The following is a 26,944-nucleotide window of genomic DNA, read 5'->3' as shown; positions in this document are numbered from 1 at the left end:
TTTCAGTGTCATTTGCAAATATTTTTATGATTTATTGGATTTTCTTTTGTAAATGAAAAATGGAGTTGAATAATACCAGCCAAGTTGAGAAAAGACAAATAACACTTACGCCCAAAGCTTTTGAGTATAAATTGGAAAAGCTCCAAGAAGAACACCAAGTAAAAATAAGAAAGATTAAAAGTGCAGTAAGAGAAGCTTGTTTAAAAAAGCAAGTCATCTTCATGGTGTTGTGGTTCCTACGCTCCCACCTGAAGAACAAGAAAAACAAAATGCTTGGTTTGTCAGTATTGAAGAGCATACAATTGCTTTTGTAGAGGAGACAAATAAATGGCTGCTTGAGGTGCCAGACACACCAGAAGAGTGTGTTGTCGCACCATGTTTAGGATCTGTTCCCAATGATGAGGCATGTATTGTGGAAATTGCAGTAGATGACATTAGACCGATTGACAGTGTTTCTAATGTATCAGTGAAGTCAAAGAGACGCAGTACAGTAATAAGTAAATCTATGTCCACTACTTCATCAGCCAGATTAAGGGCTGAGGCTGAGACCGCTGATCTCATGGCTTGTCAAAGAATGCTGAGTCAGAAACATGCCCTGGAAGAACAGCAGGAACTATTGAAGAAGAGGAATGAGGAGCTGGACCTGGACATGAAGCTGGCAGCGTCTATGGCTAAAGTGAGTGTGTTCAAGGCTTGTTTAGTGGACAATCTTGCGGATGTAATGCAGAAAAACCCCAGCCGGAACATGACCATTTTTGGAGATGAACGGGCACATTTGCAGCCCTCTCTGCAGCGGCCTTGGCTTGGCAAAAGCTTACATTATTGCTTTTGGCGCAGTCATTTCGGAAAGGTGGAAATTTGTCATTATTGCAATTTGAATCATCCGTGGAGAATCCCCCATTGAGGATCGTGTCACACTTAGCAAGGTCTGTTTTTCCCACCGAATGAGTTCCATTCCGAGCATAGCAGAAGGGAAAACGTGTTGGGCCTTCCTGAGCTCGGAGGGTGAATGGAGCCGTTTGGTTAGCCGAGTACTGTTTGATATCGTGATGTTGTGAACAGACTGAACTATTTACCTCCTCCCATGGAGATCTGTCGTAATACCAAGAAGTTCTGTTGCTGTCGAATACGAACACGTTTTTGTCGGGCTGATACCACCCACCACTTGAGAGCCCGCAGAAACAACCTTCAGACTTCCCCAGGGGTGCTACAGTTAACTGTGGTTGATTAGAGCTGATGGGTAGCAAAGAACATACGTAACAGTCGGAAGCATTTTCTTTTTTTGCTACGTGTTGAGCATAGCGCCACCACATATTTGCAGAATATTTGTTCAATGGGTTTATCCCATTGTCGAGCCAGTTGTCTAGGCGGGTCAGTGCTCGCTAGGTGCGGTTGCGAACGGTCGAGTTAAAGTGAGTCTTGTTGTCGCGTTGGTCACGTAAGTCGTGACCAACGCGACAACATGTTTCTGGTGGAGGACAAAATATGGAATTAACACAAACAAAGTGACACTTGCAAATACATGGTACACATGGTTACATGAGTTCCCCCCAGTCGTCTAAGGTGGCTCCATGGGCGTTGTCGCTCCATGATAAGGGAGAACCAATCTTTAGATAGCTGATTACAAAATCACAAAAAGATGCTGAGATACAATGAAACTGAAGCAAGCAATAATATGAATAAAACCGTAGCAACACAAACGACTACTGTGTCTATGTGGAGGGGTCCTGGCCGTGTTCTTCTTCTTGTGTTGATCCACAGGTACACGTTGGGATGTGGAGTCTGCCAACCTTCTTTCTTGTGAGGCATCCGCGTTGTATACAGTCAACACAGATCACAATGCACTGTGTGTCTGTCGGTCAACTGCCCGTTGTGAACCCGTCCGTGGTCACTGGATCGGTGGTGTCGGTTGATTGACACTTGTTGTGGGGGTAGGGTCGCCTGAGCCCACTGCTGGTACTGGATCTGGAACCTTCTTGCAATGGGACGCGTGGACCCAAGTTGCCCTTTCAGCTACTTTGACAGCTGTTTGGGTGACAAGGAGGATCTGGAATGGTCCCTGCCAGCATCGTGCTTTCCAGTTTTTTCTCCTGAAGTCTTTCACCACCACAAAGTCACCAGGTTTCAGTTTGTGGAGTGGGCCTTCAGCTGGTTTTGGGAGGGCGGCTGCAACCTGTTGTCGTATGTTAGACAGAGCAGAAGAGAGTTGTGCACAATATGTTAACATTTCATGTTCGCATAATGCGGTTGAAGGGAGTGGTGCCGTCGGTGCCTCGGTTACTACGTGAGGAGGAAAACCAAACAATATCTCGAAGGGACTCAGGTTGCTTCATGTTCGTTTTCTCATGCGCATGTACATCAACACTAGAGGCAGGGCTTTTGTCCAGGGCAGACCTTTGTCTGCACAGCATTTTGCCAATTTGGTTTTGAGTGTGCCATTTTCTCGTTCCACAGCCCCTCCACTGGCTGGATGGTACGCGCAGTGTGTTTTTAAATCAATACCCAGGTATGCGCTTAATTCTGTAATGGCCTGGTTGACAAAATGAGAACCATTGTCTATGGTTAATATTTTAGAAGGAATGCCCCATCGAGGGATGATTTCAGAAATTAGGGCCTTGGCTGCTGTTGCAGAGGTTTGTTTGCTTGATGGAAAAACCTCAACCCACTTGGAAAACATGTCTGCCATCACTAGACAGTGTTTCTTACCTTCAGATGGAGACAACTCCACAAAATCCATCATAATGTGCTCAAACGGGCGGGTTGGTGGTGGGTGTGCAGCCTGGCTGGACACGCCCACGGGCCTGCCTACATTGTGAGTAGAACAGGTGACACATCCAGAACAAAATTTTTGTGCATATGCTGTGAACCCTTTTGTAAACCACGTCTCATTAAGTGCACGTAACATTCCCCCTTTTGACACATGGTCTAACCCATGAGTCAACTTAGCATAATGAGCAAAATAGTGTTTAGGTAAACACGGCTTGCCGTCGGGTCCAGTCCAGAAACCGTTGGTGTAAACACAGCCAGATGTGGACCAAAGCCGTCTTTCATCAGGGGTAGAGAGTAACTGCATCGCTGTAAGAGAGGAGGGAACTAACTTCTCAGAGCACATGAGAGCACAGGTAGTGGGAAGCGGAAGCAGAGCAGCAGCTTTTGCAGCCAAGTCTGCTCGAGCATTTCCCTGTGATACATCATCCGTATTGGACGTGTGTGCTGCACATTTACAGACAGCAATAGCTGTGGGTAGTAAGATGGATTCCAACAGTTCAGCAATGAGAGTGTGGTGTAGGATGGGCTTACCGTCCGATTTGTCCGCAGAGAGGTGAGATGATTTCTGTTCGAGGAGAATCAAAGAAACCGTGTGCGGAACGAGCAGAGTGAGTGGTGCGTAACCCACTATGTCACGTGAGGCTGTGAGTGCCGCGGCCACAGCACGCAAACATTGTGGCAGTCCTGCAGCGACAGGGTCGAGTTTTGCGGAGAAATACGCCACCGGGCGGAGTTTATCACCATGGGGTTGTAGCAGCACAGAAGTCAGGCAGCCCAGTCTTTCATCTACTGTTTGAGTAAATGGCTTATTCGGATTCGGCAGTCCAAGAGTCGGAGGAGTTTGCAAAGCACATTTAATTTGTGTGAAGGCTGCAAGACCCTCTTCAGTCCAGATTATTTTGTTGTGCGCTGTAAGATTTTTCCCATGGATTAAGTTTGATAACGGATGTTCCATTTGTGAGTAGTTTGGAATAAATGATCGACAGTATGAGCACATGCCCAAAAAGGACATCATCTGTTTTTTGGTGTTGGGTTTCGGTATTGATACGATCGCGGCGATTCTTTTTCGGGAGAGGGTTTTTCCTTCTCCAGATATGTCATGACCTAGGAAACGCACATTTCGAGACACAAATTGTAATTTAGAGAAGCTGGCCTTTTGGCCTTCCTTCGCTAAATGTTTGAATAGTTTAAGCGTGTCTGTCTGACACTGTGCCTGATTTGGAGCTGCAATCAAACAGTCGTCAACATACTGCAGAAGTGCAGAGCCGGGAGAGAGCGTTACGCTCTCCAAGCTTTCTCTGAGCGCATCATTGTAGATTGTGGGTGATTCGGTATAGCCTTGACACAAATGAGTGAAAGTGTATGGCTTACCGTTGAAGTTGAATGCAAACCAAAATTGACTGTCTTTGTCGACTGGCACGCTGAAAAAAGCATTCGACAGGTCAACAACAGAAAACCATTTAGCTTCAGGAGGAATCTGAGCTAGGATTGTGTAAGGATTAGGAACATTTGGTGCCCGTGCATGAACGGCCGCATTTACTGCTTTTAGCTCCTGCACGAAACGCCATTCTGTAGGCTTGCCAGCATCTCTAATTTTTTTCACTGGAAATATTGGCGTCCTGACAGGTGAGTCTGGACATGGAACTATCACTCCTGCCTCCAGGAGCGAATTGAATACAGGTGTAATACCTTCAATGGCCTCTTGTCGGAGGGGGTACTGGTGTTTGTGGGGGCGGAAGTCAGAATGTGGAGTGATGACGACGGGTTGGCAGTTGTTGATCAAGTCTACGTCATATTTGTGTGCTACCCAGAGTGTCTGTGGAACAGACGCAAGAGCGGGAGAAATTGACGTGGGAGTTGTTAAAAATGTTTCAACTTTGTCGTTGTGCTCATAAAACACATAGACAGATCGACAAGCTGATGTGAGGAGTACACAGTGAGTTCTGTGAAACCCTGTAGAGGCGGAGCGCAGAACAAGCGGATCGATTGTCTCCTCCCAGTCAGTGAGAGATTCACACTGAGCCACAAATGGTCCCAAATCCCTCCATTGGTCAAGGCGTCCTTTAGACAGTGAGACATGGGGATGTGAGCTGGGAACTTGAAACAGTTCTTTCTGTGTGGGAGACAGAGAAATAGACACAGCAGGTTTACAAGTTGACCAGTACAAAGTAGAACAGGCAATTGCATCATTGAGGGCCTCAAAAAATGTCTCTTCAGAAGAGCCGTCTGGACCCTCTGAGACATATGTTGTGCAATGCAGGTGTTCAGGGTTCATACGGTCTGCATAAGGAGAAACCCGTGCTTCACCAGCCTGGCTTAGCCTCCGAGCATCATCGATCGGGATCCACCACTGATACACAAAAAGAGGATTAGAGGGAGCCTTTTGCACCATTTGGAGTGCAGCTCTACGCCTAACCACTTTAAGGCCGTCTGGAGATGACGTCAAACAAATACCATATGTACACATCAAGTCTCTGCCCATCAGATTTATCGGACTGAGTGAAGAGAGTAAAAAAGAATGTTTTACTTTTATGTCAGGGTTTAGGTCAGTCTCGTCAGAGTGTACACTCGTCATAGGTGCAGTAAATTTTTCTGTCACAGTCAAACCTGAAGCCCCTTGAGAATATACATACAGCCCACTCATTTTTTGATTTGGAAAATATTTTTCTTGAATTACTGAATGAGTAGCTCCGGAGTCTACTAAAAACGTCATTTCTTTTCCTTCCACAATTACTCTTGTAGTTGGCATATCTTTGTATGCATCTGATGAAAACATAGCATACGTGAGTGGTGGTGGTGTGGATGTATTCTGTTGCTGTTGCTCTAAGTGAGAAATGATGCTGAGCAAAACAGCATGTTGTTCTGCAGTGTGCGTGCGAGGAAGCAGGTCTTCATGGCAGCATTGTGTGTGCGTGTGTATGTGGGTGTGCGTGCAAGGAAGCAGGTCTTCGTTGCAGCATTGTGTGTGTGTGGTGTGTTTCACTTCCCTGTTTTGGAGAGGAAGCAGTCGGTCCTCCGTCACATCATGCGCTCTCCCTCCCCATCGCACCGTCAGTCTGAAGTGCCAAATTGTTGACCCCCTCTGTCAGTCCCGGAGTGGCGCTGTCGTCCATGTGGCTGACGTACCTGGTTTGGACGGTAGGGGCAGTCTTTGTACCAATGTCCTGTTTTGCCACAGAGGAAGCATTCATCGGGTTGGACTTCTCGTGGGGCCCCTCCTTGAAAACGCCCTCTTCTCCCATGATTTATTCCATACGCTCGTCCTCTCTGTTGGTCCCTCCCATAAGAATTTCCGGAAGGGATGGGGGTCTCGTCCTCCTTCTGCACCCAGTGTCAACTGTTTTACGGCTTGGAGCATCGCAAGCTGGGCTTTCTCCCCAGTCTGCTTGCTGCGTTTGTCTTGACACATTTGATTTTCCACATGCATTTTATAGTTGTGTTGTGCATGTTTTACCACTTCTGTGAGCCTTGCATCTTCCAGACCCACGACAGAGTGTTCAGTGGCAGTTTTGACGTCTGGCAGAAGCCCGTTCATGAAGGCGTTCTTGAGATGAGTTTCCCACACAGTCATGTTGGTTATGTCTGTGGGCTCCTCGAGGCCGCTGTGAATCTGAAAAGCAGCCACAAGACGCTGATAGTAAGACGTTACATCTTCGGTCCTACCTTGTTTTGCGCTGTTGATGAGGGCCATGTTTACTGTTGCCGGAAAAGCTGTAACAACAGCTGCACATACTGCGGTGACAAATGCTCTGTAGGCGACGTTATCTGCATGATCCCAGTCGGGTGCCTCGTGGCGGGAGTCAGAGCCCTGACCAGTGACCACCGCTCTGATTTTACTGAAAGCACTCGGGCCCACATGTTTGACCAGAAGACGATGGATCTTGGGTCCGGTGGGCATGAATTCTTTACAGAAGGCCAGGAACTCTTTTCCAAAGGCTGCACCGTTTTTGATGTCGGGCAGGTGAGAGGCTGCTTGTTGAATATTAGTCGCTGTCCAGGGTCGGAACATGACACCACGATGCCCATCCGGTCCCGGGACCTGAATCATGGGGGCCTGGATGAGGGAGCCGTCAAAATTACCGTCCATACTGTCCATATCAGGGTTTGACCATTGGCAGGCCAGGGGCTTTGGAGTTTGCCCCTGTCAGGGATGGATACAGTGGAGAAGACACAAGTGGATTATTCTGTGTTTCTATGTCAGACTTTTCAGGTTTTAGACACGCCATTTGCTTCATTGTTTGTTTTCTCTCCTTGCATTCACATTCCATTTCCCATTGTGCCAGACATGTCTGGGTTGTCTCTATTATTTCCGAGTCTTTAACTTTGATCTTTTTACCACTTTTCAAATTTTTTAACCTTGCTTCCAAATCCCCTCTTAACATTTTAAGTTTAGCGGCACTCAACGAGCCGTTTTCTGGAAACCCAAACTCTTTTGTCCAGTATGGGAGACACTCTGTACATGTTTTCCCCTATTTCTGCTGCATCATTGCCACAATCGGACCCGACGGTTCCGTGTGTTTTGCGGACTGGCCACCCATCTTTTACTGGTGGACCCTACCGGTTTACTTATTGCAATACAGTCGTCACCGTAAGGCTTAGTTTCGTTACTCAAGGAAAAACCCCACTCAAAACTCACGCTTCGATTTTGCCACGATCTTGTTCTAAAGGTAATTCAGTAGAACTCACGTTTTGTTAACAAGAACAGTGATATCGTTTTGAATGTTTTTCAGTGTAAAACTCACGCTACGATATTCTCACGATCTTATTCTAAAGGTAATTCAGTAGAACTCACATTTGGTTAACAATAACAGTGATATCGTTTTACCTGCTTCAGCATAAAATTCACGTATAGGCTATTTCCACGGTCTTATTCCACAGGTGGAATTCACGTTTGGTCAATAGCAACGGTCTTATTTTACCCGGGTAGTCAAGCGATCTGCGTTACGATCTCTGAGAATTTGTTCCGAGTGAAATCTTTACACAGGTGCAAGATACACCTGTGACAGGAAGAAAGGAATTAAAAATGGTCAAGTTGCACTCTCAAACTGGTTCAAAGGCTAGAGGCAGTAGTTTTGCCACTACTGTAACACCTGCTGTGGAAAGTGATGAAAGTGGAGTCTGGGAACAAAATAGAAAAGAACTCGCTTGTGAAAGTCTGTTTGTTTTGTGGAGCTGGACATTCGTTGGATGTCCTTTAGATAAAAGGACACAAGATGAAAAATTGTCTTTTTTGAAGGAGAACCGTATGTGCTTTGAATGTCTGTGCGTTGGGCACATGAGTAAAGATTGCAGAAAACGTCTAATATGTAGAGTATGCGATTATAGGCACCCCACGTTGTTGCATTTCAAACCCAAAGCAAAACAAAAGAGTTCGACTCAGGCCAATGGTGGCTTTGAACCAGCCAGAGAAAGCGCTGTGGTGTCTGTTCAGTCCAGTGGCTTGACTGGGGCCGGTAAGCAGGACTGTACACTTTCTATCTTGCCTGTTCAGGTGAAATCCAAAAGGGGACAAGAGACCTTAGTCAAGTATGCGTTTCTGGATCCGGGGAGTACCGCCTCGTTTTGTACAGAGCGGCTCATGGACCGGCTCAATCTTACAGGGAAGAAGCTCGCATCCTCCTTAGAACTATGGGGCAAGAGAAAGTGGTGGACAGTTACAAGTTGTCAAACTTGGAAGTCTCCAGGTTGGATTCTGACAGCTTTTGTGACCTGCCTGAGATTTTTACTCAAAGAAGCATGCCTGTTCATAGAGGTAACATTCCACGCTCAAAAGACCTCCAAAGATGGCCGCACCTGAGACACACACAAATACCAGAAATTGACGCTGAGGTGGACCTTTTGATTGGCACTAACGTCCCTCAAGCTCTGGAGCCGTGGGAGGTGGTTCACTTAGTGAACGGCGGCCCTCATGCAATTAAGACCATTCTGGGTTGGACCGTGAATGGTCCGCTACGAGGAGATAATCAGATCCGTGACCAGTGTTCACAGCCCGACATCACAGTTAATCGCATCTCTGTGGGGAGACTTGATGAGCTTTGAGAAAAACAACTGAAGGTGGATTTTCCTGAAAATCTGCATGATGAACAATCAGGTCTGTCGAGAGAGGATAAGCGATTCATTGAGTCAGTTTCTGAATCTGCCAAGCTCAGTGATGGTCATTATAATATTGGTTTGCCGGTAAGACAAAGATACCTCAAAATGCCAAACAATAAGACCATTGTAGAACAGCGTACGTTGAGTCTCAAAAGGCGCTTGAATAAAGATCCATCTTTTCCCTCCGATTACATTACATTCATGTCCGGGATGCTGACTAATGGCTACGCGGAGAGAGTTCCTACTGGGCAGCTGGCACGTTCTGATGGAAGGGTGTGGTATATACCCCATCATTGGGTGTATCATTCCAAAAAGAAAAAGCTGCAAGTAGTTTTTGATTGTGGGTTCACGTTTCGGGGGATGTCTTTGAACTCACAGCTTCTTCAGGGACCAGATCTCACCAATTCGTTAGTGGGAGTCCTCACAAGATTCCGCAAAGAACCTGTCATGCTCATGGCCGATAATGAGTCCATGTTTCATCAGGTCAGGGTGCCAGTTGAAGACTCTGACTTGTTGAGATTCTTGTGGTGGCCAGATGGAAATTGCACTCAGGAGCTAGTGGAGTACAGAATGAGGGTGCATCTATTCGGTGCTACTTCCTCCCCTAGCTGTGCCTGTTTTGCCCTGAGGAAGTGTGCTGAAGACAATCGAAAGTGCTTCAGTCCTGTGGCAGTTAACACTGTACTGCACCATTTCTACGTCGATGATTGTTTGGTGTCTGTTGGCTCTGAAGAGGAAGCAGTATTCTTATGTCGAGAGCTCTGTGCCTTGTGTGCTAATGTGAGTTTTAAGCTCACAAAATGGATTAGTAACAAACGCAACGTCCTCGCTACTATCCCTCAGGAGGAGCGGGCCAAAGAGGTAAAAGATCTGGATCTAGACAGTGATGCTTTGCCTGTAGAGCGTGCATTGGGTGTTCAGTGGTGCGTCCAATCTGACTCATTCAAGTCTAAAATTACACTTAAGCCCCACCCACTCACAAGAAGGGGAATCTTGTCCGTGACTAGTTCGATTCACGACCCTCTTGGCTGTCCATTCTCCTACAACAAAAGAGGGCAAAGGATCAGGCTGGAAGACCTTCATGATCTTGAAAATTGGGAGGTCAGTAGGTGTTTAAAACCACTGGACTGTGGTCGTCTTGCCTCTGCTCAACTTCACCACTTTGCAGATGCAAGTGAGGAAGGGTTTGGGACTGTGACTTACCTGTTACTCCATGACGATAGCGGGAAAACTCACCGTGCGTTTGTAATGGGAAAGGCACGAGTAGCTCCTTTAAAACTTGTCACCATTCCCCGTATGGAGCTGACTGCCGTGGTGGTGGCTAGCAGGATGGACAACTTGTGGAGGAAAGAGCTGCATATGGACCTTGAAGAGTCGGTCTTTTGGACGGACAGCACTTCTGTTTTGAAATACATAAAAAATTAGACATCTAGGTTTAAGATCTTCATAGCAAACAGAGTGTCTGAAATATTGAAAACATTTAACGCATCACAGTGGAGGTACGTGAATACAGCAAACAAACCCGGCTCTAGCTTCCAGAGGTATGAGTGTTCAGTCATTTTTAAAGACTGATGCATGGCTCTGTGGTCCTGATTTTCTTCGTGAGCCCAAGTACAGGTGGCCCAAAAATCCTGAGACCTTGGAAAGCTCTCTCTTTGGAGACCCAGAGGTCAAGGCCGTGGTGGTGAACGCTGCTCAAGTTGAGCAGGTTAGTCCTGTGCAGAAGCTCATTTTTTACCTTTCCTCCTAGTTCCGTCTTAAGAGGGCTGTTGGTTGGCTTCTTAGGTTTAAGACCTTGCTCCTATCCTTGGTGCAACATCGAAAGCTGGTGAGAGAAGACCTTTCTAAGACAGATCTAAGTATTGATCAGCTGGATAAAAAGATACAGGTTCAGATGGAAGGTATTAAGTCTCAAGTACCAAAAGAGGTTTTATCCGTGGAAGATATGGTCATGGCAGAGTTAAATATTGTCCGTTTCTGACAAAAGGAAGTTTTCGGAGGAACTGTCCCATTTGAAGAAAGGAGAGTGTGTAAGAAGGACAAGTCATCTTTACAAGCTCAACCCGATCCTGGATGGTGATCTCATTAGGGTTGGAGGACGGCTCAGTAGAGCAGCAGTGCCACTTGAAGCGAAACATCCAGTTATACTGGCTAAAGATCAACACGTTTCTAATCTTATCCTTGCTCATGTACATCAAGAAACAGGCCATGGTGGACGAAACCACATGCTTTCTCACTTGCGTCAGAAGTAGGATTCCCGGTGCCTGTGTTGCCATCAGAAGGGTTCTGAGTAAATGTGTTATCTATCGTAAACTGTCTACTATGAAATATTTGGGGCCGGAATGTAGGAGCCATACATTGGGTTTGATTATTCTTTTGTATTATTTCTTCTTTCCTTCTACATTGTTTGTATGTGCGTGTGTGGTGTGACGTCATTTGTATCTACGACACCGTAAGGGGGTGTGGTGTGTATATTGGCGTGTGTCTGTTGACCTGTGGGGCTCGGCGGGTTGTTTGGAGCATGGCTGCAGGGTGAGCATGGGGAACAAACTTTCTTTTGACCGTCATCGTCACCGTCACTGTCACTGGAGTAATTATTGTCACTAACGTCACTACGAAGTTTTATGCGCTGTTGATCCTCTCTTGACTGATGAAAGGCATCTATCAATGTAAGTGATTGGCGTGTATTCTTTCTGCTGGTGAAACAAAGTAATAAACATCAGATGAAATACTTCAGTGCGACGCGTCTTGAGTATAATCTCCTCATGTCTTAGCCTGCTGCGGCTTTTGGATAGTTTTTGTTGTGTATAAGCCGCTATAGTTGGGATACAACACACGAGGCTCGGCATGAGGGCATTGTCCATCTTTTTACTTCCTCAGACATGCGCAGAATACCACTAGCTAACAACGGCAAGTCTTCAGGACAAACTTAATGCACATATTAAATAGTACTAAATACACCACATTACCTCCCCTTTAAAATTCAAGGTAATCCCCACATAGTGCATAAACATAACACCAACTTAAAACTATACTTCTGTCACAGAATAGTGATTTCTGCGGTTTAAACAAAGCATGTTAATGTTACAATAACTCAACCATCTTCAGTAACTGAACAAGTCCCCGCATCATTACAGCTTTAATCTCCGTAACGTGACGGCTGCTTAGTCGCGCGCACCGAGCCTGTACACTTGGTCAGTTAACTCTCCCTTCACCCGGTACGACACCGGACCTGTCCGTTGTCGTACCGGGTCACATGCGAGAGAAAGCTGCAGGTTCGGATCATAGTGAACTAACACCTTACCACCATTTCCTTGCACCTATCAAATGTGCTCTGCTCCACTTCTCCCCACCCCCATTTTGCTTGGTCCTTCAGCAGTCTGTAAAGTGGGGCCAAAACAGTACTTTGCTGCGGCAAGAAACGTCCATAATAGTTCACTAACCCAAGGAAAGCTCTGAGCTCTTTGGTGTTTGTGGGTGCTGGAGCATCATGCACGGCTCTGACCTTGTCCCTAGAAGGATAGACTCCTTTTTCATCCAACATGAAACCTAGGTACTCGATTTCTGTTTTTCCGAAGTCACACTTTGCCTTTTTTACTCTCAGGCTATTTTCTTGTAGTCGCTGTAGAACCCTGTCCAGGTTCATCAGATGCTCTGTTTCATCCCTGCCCATCACCAGCAGGTCATCCAAATAGACCACAACGTTGAGATCCTTCATTACGTTAATGCCAAAGCAAAGCCGATTGTACACAAACAGTCCCTCATGCAGGTTCACAGTTGTGTACTTTTTGGACTCGTCATCCGAAAGGACCTGTTGGTAGGCGGCTGCCAGATGTCATCTTCCATTTCGTCAGCTTGTACGTAGCCTGTCATTTTTTTCTTTTTTCGCACACTGTTCCTCTTTCCCTTTTTCTCCTGCCTCTCACGTGTCTGCCCCCCAGTCCTGCATGCCTTCTGAATATGCCCGACGTTGCCACATTTATGCCACTTCACATCTTTGTAGTAACAATCACTGGCGCTATGACCCTTTCCTTTACATCTATAGCACCCTTCCTGCTCTGAAAGCGAGCGTCGCCTCTCCTTTATCTTGTGAAGAGCGGTGACGTCATCACCCTTCCGCAACTGCTGTGCATCTCGGTGGGCTGTCTCTATGTTAACAGCAAGCTCCACAGCTCTCGCAAAAGTCAGTCTATCCTCCGAGAGCAATTTGCGCTGGCATGCCTCCGAACTGACTCTGCCGACAAATCCATCCCGTAGAGCTTCATCCAGCCTGTCCCCGAAATCACACTTCGCAGCGAGCTGGTGCAGCTCAGCAGCATATTCCGCCACTGTCTGACCGCTTTTCTGAACACATTTACGGTACCTGAAACGCTCGGCGATGACCAATGGTCTCATAGTAATCCTTCAGAATCGTCACAACCTGATCAAAAGTCTTGTCCTTAGGCTTGTCAGGCTGGACCAGGTTGCGCAAAAGGCCATACGTCGATGCGCCGATCGAGCTCAACAATATGGGAACTTTTTTTCCATCGTCGACACCATGAGCTTCGAACAGCAACTCCATGCGCTCAACATAGGCAGACCACGTTTCAACTTCCGGCTTGAACTCGTCCGGTCTTTGGGAAAAACACGCCATCACTACGTAACCAATTTATCTAGTCGCCAATTATGTGGTGTACTAAATAACTAGACGAGGCACGCGTTTAACTGTTTAATAAGTAATGTTGGGATACAACACACTGCTCTGCACTGTCACTGGAGTAATTATTGTCACTAACGTCACTACGAAGTTTTATGCGCTGTTGATCCTCTCTTGACTGATGAAAGGCATCTATCAATGTAAGTGATTGGCGTGTATTCTTTCTGCTGGTGAAACAAAGTAATAAACATCAGATGAAATACTTCAGTGCGACGCGTCTTGAGTATAATCTCCTCATGTCTTAGCCTGCTGCGGCTTTTGGATAGTTTTTGTTGTGTATAAGCCGCTATAGTTGGGATACAACACACGAGGCTCGGCATGAGGGCATTGTCCATCTTTTTCTTCCTCAGACATGCGCAGAATACCTCTAGCTAACAACGCAAAGTATTCAGGACAAACTTAATGCACATATTAAATAGTACAAAATACACCACAGTATTCATTTTTATTCAGATGTTCCATGTTCAGGCAGATCTGACAGAATAATCAAAAATATAACCATTTACCCCCTAACCATAATGCATATATAAGCAGTAGACGTGTAAAATACAAAAACAAATGCAGAATTTTCCATTTCCCACACAGTTTAATAAATATGTGTTATACAGAAATGTCCTATAACATTTTCCAATAAGTGCTGCATATCTCTTCTTGTCTGGCTGCTGATCCAGATGCTATAAAAACACTCCTATAACTGTTGCAAACCTCTGTAAATCATACACATCCGTCCTTAGCTTCACCTTGTGCTTAATTCTTAGGGTTACAAAATTAATATTATTTTTAATTTTTCTGACAAATAGTATTTTGTTTCCATGGCATTGCATCAGGTTTGATTCAATCACTTGCCATTTATGTAGGTAACCTCTAGATGGAAAAAAGGCTAGTATACAAGTTAGAAAACTTTCAAAACGTGGCTTTTTATTTTCATGATTTATAAATGTCAGATATGATAATGACATGACACATCTACATTAATACAATGCACAACCAGATGACTGAAATCCTACTTCATAGACAAGATGGAGAAATGTTGAACCATGGTTTTAAAGGATAAGAATATACTGTAATGCATTGCTTAACAATACAGTAGCACCCGTTTAAATGATGACAGGCAGAGCCAATTTACACCAACACGTGTTAAGAAAGTTTCTGGGAGGAGGGCATGTAAATATGTTTTACAGAATTTATGTGCAACATTTCTACACTTTGTCTATATGTATGTGCATAATCTAGGTAGCATGGAATGGACCAGATTAGCTTCATTGCAATAGAAAACCAATTTACAAATGTTACCACCAAGGTTCTCAAGGATTGCAAAAGGCGGACATCATTACAAGATTAAAAACTGGCTTGCAAAAAAATAACAGTTGAGGCCTCATCAAAGGGAATAGTTAAGCTTTACTTCCCCTTAGCTTTGCTCCTTGGTCAACTTCCGCTGAAGGCAGGACGGTGAAATAACAAATGCATTTAGCCGTTTCATCTCTACCATCGGCAAGGTATGAGGAGAGAGGTTCATGGTTAGCAAGGTGCATGTACAAAAAGCCAAAACCACAAGTGCATGTGGGGTCGGACCGTGCTTTCACAAATTATTCAGTTCCATTAGAGTTTGGTCCAGCATCTGGTGCATATCGAGGTTCTCTTCCTTAGCTTGAGACAGTTTTTCTGTTAGAACATCAAATGGAGAAGTTATAATCTCACACAATCAAGCAGTAGTTATTGGTTAGCTTGCATTAATAATCAAGGAGGTTACATAACCAAACACATCTAAACCTCCACTTCTAGGACACAGAACAAGAGAAACAGATAATGAGTAAACGGCTCGTTTTAGGATGTGCAAGCCACCATGCAAACAGTTAACAACAAAAAATCCATAAAAAACCCGCCAATGACGGCTTGTATAAGCGGTCATATTTGCACATTTCTTCCGACAAAAGTTCTTAAATCTGATCCGTTCTCTCGTAAATATTCTTTGTTTTAATAATGGCGGTATCGGGCTATGGAAGCGGAAACGTGAGACTCCGTAAAGGATGTAGTTAGCGGACCAATCGCAGCCTGGTGCGCTGCGGGAGAAAAATGTCGCGACACACGCATGGACGTGAGGAGGTGTGAAAAGCGACGCAAGGGACACGCAAGGGGGTCTTGCGTCTGCGTCGCTCTTAAAACGCAGAAGCATAAACTAGGCTTAAGAGATACCTGGGCATAAAGCCTGTGCCATCTTGGCATTAGGATGATGTTAAGTTTAATAAAACACAACAAATAGAACACGCGTTTCCCTGATTTGTCCCTGAGTATATTATGCTCATGCTGAAACTATGTTTGAGATTGATTTTCATATAATCTCCGGTTGTTGGTGTGCCTGAGATTTTTTCTGTGTCTCAAGTGTGCCTTGACGCAAAAAAGGTTGAAAAACACAGTATTAGATAATAAAAACGATACATTATATATTTGAGTCCCTGATTTTCACCAAACTTCGATTACATTTCCACAAACAGCAACACAGTTTTCAAGCAGTGCGAGTATCATACGACACCAACGGAAGAACTTTGGATCTGGCTCTGGATCAGATTGTCACACACACATTAAACCGTAACACACAAGTGAGACATCCGCACAGTTTAGTCATTGTCCAAGGCCAAGTGCAGTTCGTTAGTGAGAAGGCGGTTTTTCTGAAGTTGATGGTGGAGGCGATCTTTGCAGTCAGAAAGCAAGTAGAGAAACAGAGAGACAGGAAGTCAGAAGAAAAGCCGGTTGACACTTACCTTACCAGAACAGGCCATTAGTAACGGTTTAAAGTCATTTATGAAACACACCGACACCATCTGAACAGCCATTAAGTAACATAATCAAACTGTGTTTTGACGTCCTTGTTCTTGAGAGGCGGTTTTGCATGAAAAGGTCGAGCAAATGAGCAAGATTAATCCCAATAGGTCAAAAGATAAAATGGCAGCGTAATAATAAAACCTATAAACCAGTATAATTTGGGAACAAAATATAAACAGTAACTACGTGCACTGTTTATCTGACATCTTGCTCTCTATCGAGTGAATCTCATCACCTGCTTAGATGTGGCTGCAAACTGAGGATAGACCAGAAGAACGAGGCTCATTCATTACGTCTTCAATCACGACGTTTCAAAGTAATGGTGACAACTTTAATAAAAACACTCAGTATATGTCATTGTTTATTTATTCAAATAGATGTCAGGATACTGTGTATCATACAAAGCCCAGGTCTCATAATCACTAATAGCAATTAACTCCATTTTTTTTCCAGCAACCACACGAGGCTCAACAAATCTTACACACTGTTCTGTACTCCACCGTTACACTCTTTACTCTCCTACTTCACCACAATCCAACACTAATTCCCTACAATTCTCAAGTCTTTCAAGTCATTACTAAATGTTGAAAAGTGCCTGCATTCATCAGGCGCTAAGAGAGAAGACAACTTGGCTCAGCTTTTAGTCCAGTACCTGCAGTTGTTCTGGGTTTCTGTGCTCACGTCACTACTGTGATATTCCTTATATCTCAGCTTCACAGAAAATATTTGAATGAAATAAAAAAAACATATAAAAAAGCTGTGTGAAACTCGTCGAATGGCTTGTTGAGATGCAGAAAAGATGAGGATCATAACTTAAAATCGGGGCTACTTAGTTTAATTCGAGCCACTTGAAAATAAATAAATTAAAGAGGAAAAAAGGGACAGAGTAAAGAGATACAGCTTACATAGAAGGAAGGACGTTTATTTTTTACACAATGCAGAAAGATTCTAGGAGTCTGTACAAGTGATGGGATGCAATCGACTTTGACTTGAGGGTGAGAACATGAGGAGGAAAGGAAAGCAAAGACAAGAGAGGGACGGGGAAGTTGAGAGACGGCTGGAGGGAGCAGACAGATGCCGCTCAGCCGGCAGGAGGCGTCTTTGATGAGGTATGAAATATTTATCTGAGTGGGGAGAGAAGAAGCACAGTGAACCAGCGGGTCGGCGCGGGACCTACGCGGATCGGAGACGAGTACCACAATGCACCTGAACCACTACGGAGCCGGAACACGCGGCGGCACGACATCGTGAGGTCAGCACATGCTGGCAAACACCGTCTGGAGGACGGACCAACTCCTTCCTCTGATTAGATTGGGGGGGGGTTGCTAATGGGACGCTACGTTGTGAGTTAACCGTCAAATGGTACAACCGCAAAAGGGGCGCTCTTGCAAAACACTCGGGGGGCTTTCTTCTGCACAGAAGTTGACCATGTTAGTAGAAGAGGAGGGACAAAACACTCGAGTTAGAATCCGACTCATTAAAAAAAAAAATGCTCAACCGCAATTCAACTCCCATGCATTGCCAGAATGTGAAAATATAGTTTTTAGAAATATCTAGGAATGTGTATAAAATGCCTTTAATGCCAAATCGGCAAAGCGCAATAGGACTCAAGTCCAGTGGAAAAGGCATTCAGTATCATAACGAAAATACACAGGCGCAGCGGGTCGAGATTTACATGGAGGTCATGTCGTTGAGGGCGTGGTCCAGCTCCTCGCTGATAGCCTTGTACTTCAGTTTCTGGGCATATAACTCATCTATTGGTGGGCCGAATGGTGCAGGGGGGAGGGACGGGGACGAGAAAAGAAAATTGAAGGCGGGGGGAAAAAAAGGAAAACAAGTTACACCAGAAAATGACTGAATGGAAGAGCAAAAAGCAAAAGTCTGGGGAAATTCCTCAGCGTCATGAAGAGAGACCTTAAGTCCTTGACCACCAAGTCAACATTCAAGACTGATATCTGTGATAAACATAAAGCCAGTCTTTCCTACCATAGGACGTAGAAAACAGACCACTAGTAGACTAAGAGTCACCACACATAAACACGATGCCGTCTGGAAAAGAGCCATGACGCCATTAAGACGGAAGCAGAAATACAGTGTAAGAGCAAAGCAAACAAGAGGCGTAAGATTTTTTTTTTTTTGCCATGACACCATCACTGACACAATAACCCTTTCAACACAAACAAAGTAGCTTTCTAGGGAGGAGGGCGAGAATATCCTACCTTCCAAGTCATCAATGGTCTTCTCAAGCTTGGCTACTGATCTCTCAGCAAACTCAGCACGAGTCTCAGCCTGTGTTACAGAGACAAACCACGGAGTAAGTGCAACACTCAAAGTGTGATACGCCACCTGAGATTAGTATCTCCTCGGGGGGGGGGCCTCAGCCTGCAGATGGGGCCTTATGAAACTTTACCTCCTTCAGCTTGTCGGTGAGGACCTTGATCTCCTCCTCGTATTTGTCCTCCTTCTGTGAGTACTGTGGGACAAAAAAAACAACACCGACAGGTGTCAAACACATGGCCGTGGATTCTGCATTTAATTGCCGTGAATGTATTTTGTGTCATTTGTATGATGTCCTGATGCACTTGTTTATTTGTTTGTGGGTTGTTCTCAGGAATATTTGTTTGTTTGGTTTGGGAGAACTATGTTTGCTGGGTTGGTTTTAGGGGGACATGTTTTGGTGTCGCACAGCCAAGAAGCATGCGAAGAAAGTAAGGTCTCAGGTGTGTGTTGTAATAATGTTAAGATGTAGGTCTCACAAGGTAGTTCCTCAGCTCAAGTGTTATCATTCCCTCTCGGTCGTGTGCAGCCAGTGAGGTACGTTTGTTTAATGTCTTGTCATATCTGTATCGATACGTTCATATCGATACGTTTTTGTTATGTTAGCTAATAGCCGTGTGACGTGTGTTTAGTTCGACGGTGGACAAGCGGAATCAGTACGATTTGTGGTCTCGTGTATTTCCTGGAGGGTGTGACACTGCATGTTTCATGAATGTTTACTAGGAGTGTAACGATTCATTCACTGAATCGATTTATATTCCTGCGATCCAACTGAATCGATCTGTGCTCAGCAAATCGGCATTCCGGACGACATATATCGATTACAAATCGATTGAAATGGTAAATAATCAATTGTATTGATACATGGAAACTGCACATTGGATTTAAGTACAAAAACGGTGTGGATGTGTGTTTGTTTGTTTGTTTTTTAGCACTTTAGACACGTTAAACGTTACTCGATTCAGTCTGCCTGTCTGTGACGTCATCAGTACGCAGCGGCAGCCGCGCGAAACTCTGAACAACAACAAAACACAGCGTGGAGGAGACGACTGCGAGCGAGACATTTACAAACCAACTTATCGATCCAGCGTGTGGAAACATTTTGGCTTTTGCAAACACGGAGGTGTTCTAAATAAGTCGGTCGCTGTTTGTAGAATATGTAGAAGCTAAATAAAAAAACACAGAAACACGATGAATCTTTCCGGCCATCTACTAAGGCGCCGTGGGATTAAACAACGCCGACAGTCAGGACCTCTAGCAGCGTCACCGCTGCAGCAGCGGCAGAAGGTAACTCCAGCTCTGCAGACACCTCAGGCCTCGCCAGCACAAAACTCAACATCACAGTAACAATTGTTTATCTGTAAAGACATGCGACCCTACAATGTGGTTGAAAATCCGGGGTTCTGTAAATTGATCCAAGCATTGTGTAATTATTGTGTAATGTTTACATTGAAAATGGCACTTGATTCAAATAAAAGGTTAATACATTTTCCATTAATTGTTGTTTGCTTGTTTATAATATCCATAATTAATTTAAACCTGATTTCCTTACAAGAAACAGGGATCTCAGAAACTTTGCCTGCACTGTCCAGTAAAGTTACTGAATCGATTTCAAGTCACTGAATCGAATCGAATCGAATCGTTCTAAATTAACCCAGATCGTCCATGAATCGAATCGGCAACCATGAAACGTGATTCGAATCGAATCGTTGTTAAAATGAATCGTTACACCCCTAATGTTTACGGATATGGACGGGTTATGAAATAAAAGTGAAGGGAAGAAGCTCCTCTGCTCCCTCTGACTGAGGAGTGTGACAGCATGCACTCGGCCAGGAGGCCGCACTCACCTTCTCAGCCTGGGCCTCCAGTGACTTCAGGTTGTTGGTCACAGTTTTCAACTCTTCCTCAAGCTCAGAGCATTTGCTGGTGTTTTAGATGGAGGGGATGAAGTTGCGATGGATAAGAAGGAGGGGTCGAGGAAGAAGGAGGGAAGCGAGGATGGACAGAACCAGAGGTGGACACGAACCAGGAGGAAGGAAGAGGGAGTAAGAAAGGGGGAGGGAGGAAACAAGACAAATAATAACTACAGGGATTCAACGAGTACCTTAAACAACCCTTAACAGGGAAGGATTGTGAGAATAGAAGTTTGAATCTAAAAGTAGTGGGTTGTAATGGCATTATTAATTTGGTTTAAAGCTATTTCCGCATATATATATATATATATATATATATATATATATATATATATGTGCATCATGCTTTATATCATGCGCTGTCTTGAGTGTGAGGTGTTATTCTTGCACAGTCTCTGCCATGTTAGAGACATAAAAGAGTCCAAGTACTTTGAATATAGAGTAGAAAAGAAGAGACAGGTAAAGCAGTGGGGACACTTAACAGCATGAATGACAGCGGGAGGAGTTATTCATCACAGATCTGTGTTAGTTCCTGTTTGTAGTACCTTTAAGACGGAGGAGCTTAGTGATTTCATGCCTTGCTCCAAACCCCTTAGCTCTTCTTCCCCTCTCCGAGTCCGTCTGTTTATGGGCGCGGCGGACGCGTGCAAGCCAAAACCATTCAAACCAGTGAGAGCATGCAAATGATGAGCGCACACAGTACGAACACAGGGCACACTGTTCTGTGCGCTCAGAGCTCAACTGTTGAAATGCTAGTGCACACATGCAAACGTGGAAGTGCAGCTCTAGTGCGTGTAAAGGTGGGACCTCTTACCCCTCGTTCAGCTCAGCACGCTCCTCTGCACGCTCAAGATCACCCTCAATGATGACCAGCTTACGGGCGACCTTTGGGTGCAGCACAACAAAGTGTTACAACGCAACACATGAGTGTGACAATACCAGCATGCGGTTTTAAAGCTCCACTTGGTAACACTTTGCTTTCGCCCCCATTGTTAGGACTTCCTGCGCATAAGATGAACATATAATAAATGCTTTATAACTATAATGTAGTTTAAGTATTTGTCAATAACTGAAGTAGAAAGTAATGTTAAATAAATATACTAAATTAAAGTATAAGTACCTCCAATGTAACTGTATTAGGAAAAATTCCACAACTGATTACGATTGTGTTTCACTTTGTATTCATACACCACTTGCTTGTGGGACTAATAGTTGTAGGCAAATGTGTAAATACATTTATTTTATGTACTTACATTAGTGTTTTATAAGGAATTTATTAAATGGTTATATATTTCCTATTAAAGCTTGTGCCTATTAAAGCTTGTGCCTATTAAAGCTGATGTGCCGATGGCTGAAAAACTCGCCTCCTCATATTTGCGGTCAGCCTCCTCAGCAATGTGCTTGGCCTCTTTCAGCTGGATCTCCTGCAGCTCCATCTTCTCCTCGTCCTTCATGGCCCTGTTCTCAATGACCTTCATGCCTCTGTGTGAGGGAGCAACCGTGTCGACGGACGTTAGAGAATCAGGAGCCGACAGCCAACGGGGACACAAAAGTCCAGTGCACAGTGGTGTCGGCTGCTAGATCTCAAACAACTTCCTTCTCAAGTGGAGGGCTCATTGTTTCCTGACGCGACAATGGGACAAAATGCTGAATTTGGGGACGTTAAGCGACGACGTCACTATCTGACACGGCACAGAGGCCGCGCTGCTCACAAGAAACCCACCTCTCGCTCTCATCAGCGGCCTTCTCAGCCTCCTCCAGCTTGGTCAGGGCCGTGGCCAGACGCTCCTGAGCGCGATCCAACTCCTCCTCAACCAGCTGGATGCGTCTGTTAAGGGAGGCGACATCGGACTCGGCCTGGGAGGGGGAAGAGGAGCGAGTGAGTGGATGTCTAGTGGCGGGGCGTCTTCAACAAACAGCATGGAAATTAGGAACAGGTGAGCCCAAAGACGGTAGGATAAGTGGTGGAGTTGTGTTTTTTGTTTCATGCCAGGTGGGTGACTGCAATCACCGTGGAGCCACGGGGCCCCCACAATCATTCAAACCTGTAACTGCACTTCTGTCAACGTGCATCTGATGGTTGCGAAGGAAGAAGTGGCAATAACCCCCGAAGCAGTGCTTCCATCTCCCTTCAAACGATCGACGTGGAGCCCAAGCTCACACCGCTGTAAGATGTATTTCCCGTCGAGGCGAGGTGGGGGGGGTCGGAGACGGGCGGGGGGATCACATTTCCTGTGCACACCTATTGTCCGTATAAGGGCATGTCAAAGAGCGCAAACTCTCAGCTTTCACCTTGCATGTTGCCCCCGGAGTATTTATTCTACTTCCTGATTGCTGACAAATGATTTATCCGAATGTGTAACATGTGTGTAACAGCGGAAGCGAATAAACGGAATTCCCCGCAGAGCAGGTTGAACGAGGAGCGGGGCGCGCAAAGTGCATCGAAGGAGGCGCAAGTAAAAGCGATTATGAGGCAACGCGCTGACGCGGTGTTTTAAAAAAGAAAAGAAAAGTAAAGTAATATTGCGGAGGGTGGGCTAAAGGTTACCAATTATAGACGCTTAAATAGCCGAGAACAGAAGGCTACCGAACTACTCCGGGTAAAAAGCTCATCAGAAACCCCGCTATATCTCCGCAGGAACGAACCCGCGCAGAAAGGGGCTATAAGAGCAGCGTGTGATACGGCGTTTTAATAAGCAGCTCCTCTCTGTCTGCAAAACCGAAAAAAGCCGACACAAACCTATGGATGCTTACTTGTTCCCTGGCTGCTCTCTGCGCGAGCAAGTCCTTCTGCAGCGCCTCGGCTCTCTCTTCAGCACCGTCCGCCTGCTCTTGTAATAATTTGATCTTTCGTTTGACGGCCTCGAGCGACGTAGCTCCGGCCATTGTTTACAAGGAATTGCCGTAGGAAGGGTTTCAAGTCTGCGCTCTGAGCCGCAGCGCAAATTTCCGAGTCGCGGGAAGGGATCGAGGTGACGTCTTTGATTGCGCTGAAAGGCGCGTGCAGAGCATTCTGAGACGCTTTCTGCGAGACGCTGCCCGTCAGTTGTCCAGGAAGTACTGCTAAGAAAAAAATGACCCGAAAATGAACAATTCTGAATTCCAGTGCAAAGATTGACCATCTGCAGTTATGCCATATGAAATAATAAAATGGGAAATTGAATTGATGCAAAGTAACGATGTATTTTGTAGGACCAGAACACACCCAGTAGTTCCAATGTAATTAGCTCGCTCGGTCTAACGGACTAGCAACGCCATCTGCTGGTCAACTGTGTGTGGTGCAAGTGGCGGTAAAATACTGTAATGAGCTGAGTTAATGTGTCCCTGTTATTATGAGTTATTCAGTTATGCAGATGTTGCATGTGTTGCCGTTATGCACTAATGTTACCAGCAGAGGTCAATGTTGTTATATGAGATCTATTAAGGTGGGGGGATTGTCTCACGAGACAATGCGAGTTCCGGGGGCTGTGTGTGCGGAAGCGTTTTCTGTACGGCGTGGTCTCGGCCAACAGTGACCGGAGTTAAGCTGAGTTCCCTAAATAAATGCACCGAAGTTGCAAGCCAGTCATCGCCTCCTTATTTACGCTGCAGCACTGGGGTGAGCGTTACAATACTTTTACCGACCACAGGCCGTTCAGTACATTGTCCTTGAATATCTCTGGTCAATACCACAGAAAGCCCTTCGTGAATATTAAAGTGGTAAAGAAACATGATTTTAAAACACTCGTTCAACTCGTATATTACAATAAATAGCATGAAAAAAAGAAACATATGGTGCTAAATACGGCATCAAGTGTGACAGGGGAGGCTAAAACTCACCTGACTGTAAAGTAGTCACACTAATAGTCACACTAAGGCGTAACTCCCCACGGGGAATCCAATTAAAGGATTGTTTTTATCCCCTCTAAACCACATTCCCAAGTTGTTTCCCCTCATTGACTCTTGTGACCAAAGTATCTGCTGCACGCGCGGCCACTATAACTGATGTGGCATTCACGGGGTTCCAAACGGTCGTGAAAAACAGTTTTCTGGCGACCTTTTGCACGTGACAATAAATCATTTACATAGTTTAGTTTTCATGTATCAATCCGAAGGGAATGTATTTTAAAACGCGCATTTTCCTTTGGAGTGCCCCCAGCTGCCCCACCTCCCTGCGGTCAGTAGAGCGCGCGGCCCGCAGCCTGAGCTCCATCTTGACCATATAAAGCGGTAGGGCTATATTTATCCAGGCCGATGTCTGCGCTTCAGGACGCGTTCCTGTCCACTCTGAAAAACACTCAATTCGACTGCACGAAAGAACCCTCCCGAGACCGTGAGCACACGACCCGAACTATGGGTATCGATCCCACCGAGCCATCCTACAGATTCATTCGATGTGAAGTGCATAAAAGGTGTTGCAGTAAAACAGCCAATCTGACTTTCTTTGGGCAGACTTGTGAGTGATTGTGCATGTGCTCCTTTAAATAGCTCAACAAGGTGTGTGTGTGTGTGTGTGTGTGTGTGTATGTGTGTGTGTGTGGGGGGGGGGGTCCCAGTGAAGAAAGTGAAGTGAAGAAGCGTGTGGTGGGAATGGTGCCGTCGTGAAGCCCCCTTCCTTACTTACATCAGCGGCTTTCTTCTCAGCCAGCTCAAGCTTCTCCTGGGCGTCCTTAAGAGCCTCGGAGTACTTGTCCAACTCATCCTCAGTTCCCTTCAGCTTCTTCTGCAGAGCTACCAAATCGTCCTCCAACTGAAGGGGGGGGGGTTTCAGTGGCCGAGCGGTTTCAGAGGTGATCAGCGAGCAGATGCGTGAACGCGCACAGGCGCAAGAGCGCGCACAGAGGGACGCACAGGACAGGACACCCAGAAGACAGGAGACCGGGAAGAGAGAAGAAGATTTAGGGAAGCTCATGCATGTCGGCATCGTGTACCTTGGTGGCGACTTCTTCAGCGGTCAGGAACTTTTCCTCAGCGGTTTGGAACTCCTCAAACACTTTATCTCGTTCGTCTTCAGATACACGCAATTTCTTTTCCAACTCTCTTATATCGTCCTCTAACTATACATGCACATTAAAAACACACACACATCAGGAAGTTAAAAAAGCAATAACAATATTAGCATGCAATTATTGAATTATTTTCAATCTAAAGATTTTCAATAAATCTTCTAAATTAGCGACACCATTTTGGGGAGATGTTTGCATCCGCCAAAAACTGTTGCTGGTTGGAGGATTTAAAGGATCCAGAAATTCTAGAAGGATTGATTATTCCTAATTTAACGATGTTCCTAATTTGGGATTATTCTTAAACGTAATGGACTCGTAGCTGCTCTAAACTGCTCCTGCTCTTCCTGCTACTTTCTATGGATCTTATGGATTTTCTGCAAAAAAAAACCCCAAAAAACATCAGCCGACCTGCTTGCTTCTGTCCTCTGCCGCTTTCTTGTCACCCTCAGCCTGCTCAGCTCTGTCCAAGGCATTCTCCTTGTCGAGTTTGAGCATCTGCATCTTCTTCTTGATGGCGTCCATGGCTGCTTATTGCTGTTCTGCACCAACAAAACGTCTAAATTGGGGGTAAAAAAGAAAGCAAGAAGGGAGCGGGACAGCGGCTGGGGCGTCTGCTCCTGACTGGACACTAAGCTGGAGTACAGGCTATGCCTGACTGTGCTCCTGTCAAATATGTACCCTCAACGGGGGGGGGGACTGCATTCTTTTGGACATCCAATACTTTTTTGGAGGGGGGCGTGTGCGGGTGCCCGTGCGTTTTTTTAAGGCTCTGCTCTGCGATTGGTCGCCTCCCGAGCGTTGGACTTTTGCTACGCCTTTATATGGGGTGTGATGGAGAACCAGGCGGCTCCCACCCAAAGGCTTCCCGATGCAACACTGCAGAAGCCATTTAATGCACAGGACAAGATAGTTGCTTTTTAACAACCGTGGCAACACATTTGAAGGCAGTGTGTGGTGTTTGTTGTCTTTGTTGAGTGACTTTTGAGGTGTTGACATTTCTACTGAATTGCTGGACGATGGAATAATACATGGTGTTCATGTAAATGATCTTCCCGTTACAGGCTGAGTGGGACCACAGCTGCTGTAACAGTTTACCTGGCTTTTGTCAACTTTTAGGCACTGTTAAATAGTGTGTGTGTGTGTTTGTATCGGATATCCTCCCTGAAGCTGTTGATGAGTTATTTGACTGTGGCGGCACGGCGGTCAGGAGGACTTTTGTACCTCAATTCTTATGGAATGCCGTTTTAGTCAAAATTAAATAAATACATAAATACATGAAATATACATTTGAAATACATCATGAAATAAATAAATGAGGCAATAAATACATAAATATTAAATACATTTAATTATTTCATGGTACTTTTATTTCATAATGCCACTGTTCATTT

General features: G+C 45.2%; 2 protein-coding genes and 1 long non-coding RNA gene across 9 annotated transcripts; all 3 read right to left on the bottom strand.

Moving 5' to 3' along the window:
* On the bottom strand, positions 1–3,428 carry LOC120812808 (uncharacterized). The gene is made up of 3 exons (XR_013455225.1): positions 3,301–3,428; positions 2,707–3,075; positions 1–2,173 (listed from the first exon to the last, which is right to left on the bottom strand). It is a non-coding gene; the product is annotated as an uncharacterized LOC120812808 (long non-coding RNA).
* Positions 3,429–5,820: 2,392 nt separating this feature from the next.
* LOC120812452 (uncharacterized) lies at positions 5,821–7,016 on the bottom strand. Its single transcript, XM_078097973.1, has 2 exons — positions 6,224–7,016; positions 5,821–6,090 (listed from the first exon to the last, which is right to left on the bottom strand). Exons 1-2 carry the CDS (start codon positions 6,863–6,865, stop codon positions 5,821–5,823), a joined length of 912 nt encoding a protein of 303 aa, XP_077954099.1. The 5' UTR covers positions 6,866–7,016.
* Positions 7,017–14,455: 7,439 nt separating this feature from the next.
* LOC120812453 (tropomyosin alpha-1 chain) lies at positions 14,456–26,346 on the bottom strand. 7 transcript variants are annotated; one of them, XM_040168409.2, is made up of 10 exons: positions 25,962–26,346; positions 25,172–25,297; positions 22,292–22,425; positions 21,933–22,050; positions 21,383–21,453; positions 20,503–20,578; positions 18,789–18,851; positions 18,598–18,667; positions 18,054–18,132; positions 17,285–17,502 (listed from the first exon to the last, which is right to left on the bottom strand). In XM_040168409.2, the coding sequence occupies exons 1-10, from the start codon at positions 26,073–26,075 to the stop codon at positions 17,499–17,501; spliced, it is 855 nt and encodes a 284-aa protein (XP_040024343.1). In that variant the 5' UTR covers positions 26,076–26,346; the 3' UTR covers positions 17,285–17,498. The 7 variants fall into 7 exon arrangements, with proteins under 7 accessions (XP_040024344.1, XP_040024347.1, XP_040024351.1 ...); XM_078097936.1 differs by lacking the exon at positions 25,172–25,297 and adding an exon at positions 25,479–25,604 and having other exon boundaries at positions 25,962–26,245; XM_040168410.2 differs by lacking the exons at positions 17,285–17,502; positions 18,054–18,132 and adding an exon at positions 14,456–15,220 and having other exon boundaries at positions 25,962–26,247.
* Between the last annotated feature and the right edge of the window lie 598 nt (positions 26,347–26,944).

The sequence above is a fragment of the Gasterosteus aculeatus genome, chromosome Y (assembly GCF_964276395.1).
Source record: "Gasterosteus aculeatus chromosome Y, fGasAcu3.hap1.1, whole genome shotgun sequence".
Classification (NCBI taxonomy): domain Eukaryota; kingdom Metazoa; phylum Chordata; class Actinopteri; order Perciformes; family Gasterosteidae; genus Gasterosteus; species Gasterosteus aculeatus.
Note: the sequence above shows the minus strand (reverse complement) of the source record. Positions and strands in the feature narration are given on the sequence as shown.

What these genes read in the sequence shown, in the direction of transcription:
- LOC120812452 (XM_078097973.1), bottom strand. Translation starts at nt 6,865, where the DNA reads ATGGACAGTATGGACGGTAATTTTGACGGCTCCCTCATCCAGGCCCCC. An exon ending in ATGCAAGGCTCACAGAAGTG is followed by an intron (nt 6,091 to 6,223) that starts GTAAAACATGCA and finishes CACTGGGTGCAG; the next exon opens with AAGGAGGACGAGACCCCCAT.
- LOC120812453 (XM_040168409.2), bottom strand. Translation starts at nt 26,075, where the DNA reads ATGGACGCCATCAAGAAGAAGATGCAGATGCTCAAACTCGACAAGGAG. An exon ending in CAGAGGACAGAAGCAAGCAG is followed by an intron (nt 25,298 to 25,961) that starts GTCGGCTGATGT and finishes CCCCCCCTTCAG; the next exon opens with TTGGAGGACGATTTGGTAGC. An exon ending in CGTGCTGAGCTGAACGAGGG is followed by an intron (nt 20,579 to 21,382) that starts GTAAGAGGTCCC and finishes CTAAAACACCAG; the next exon opens with CAAATGCTCTGAGCTTGAGG.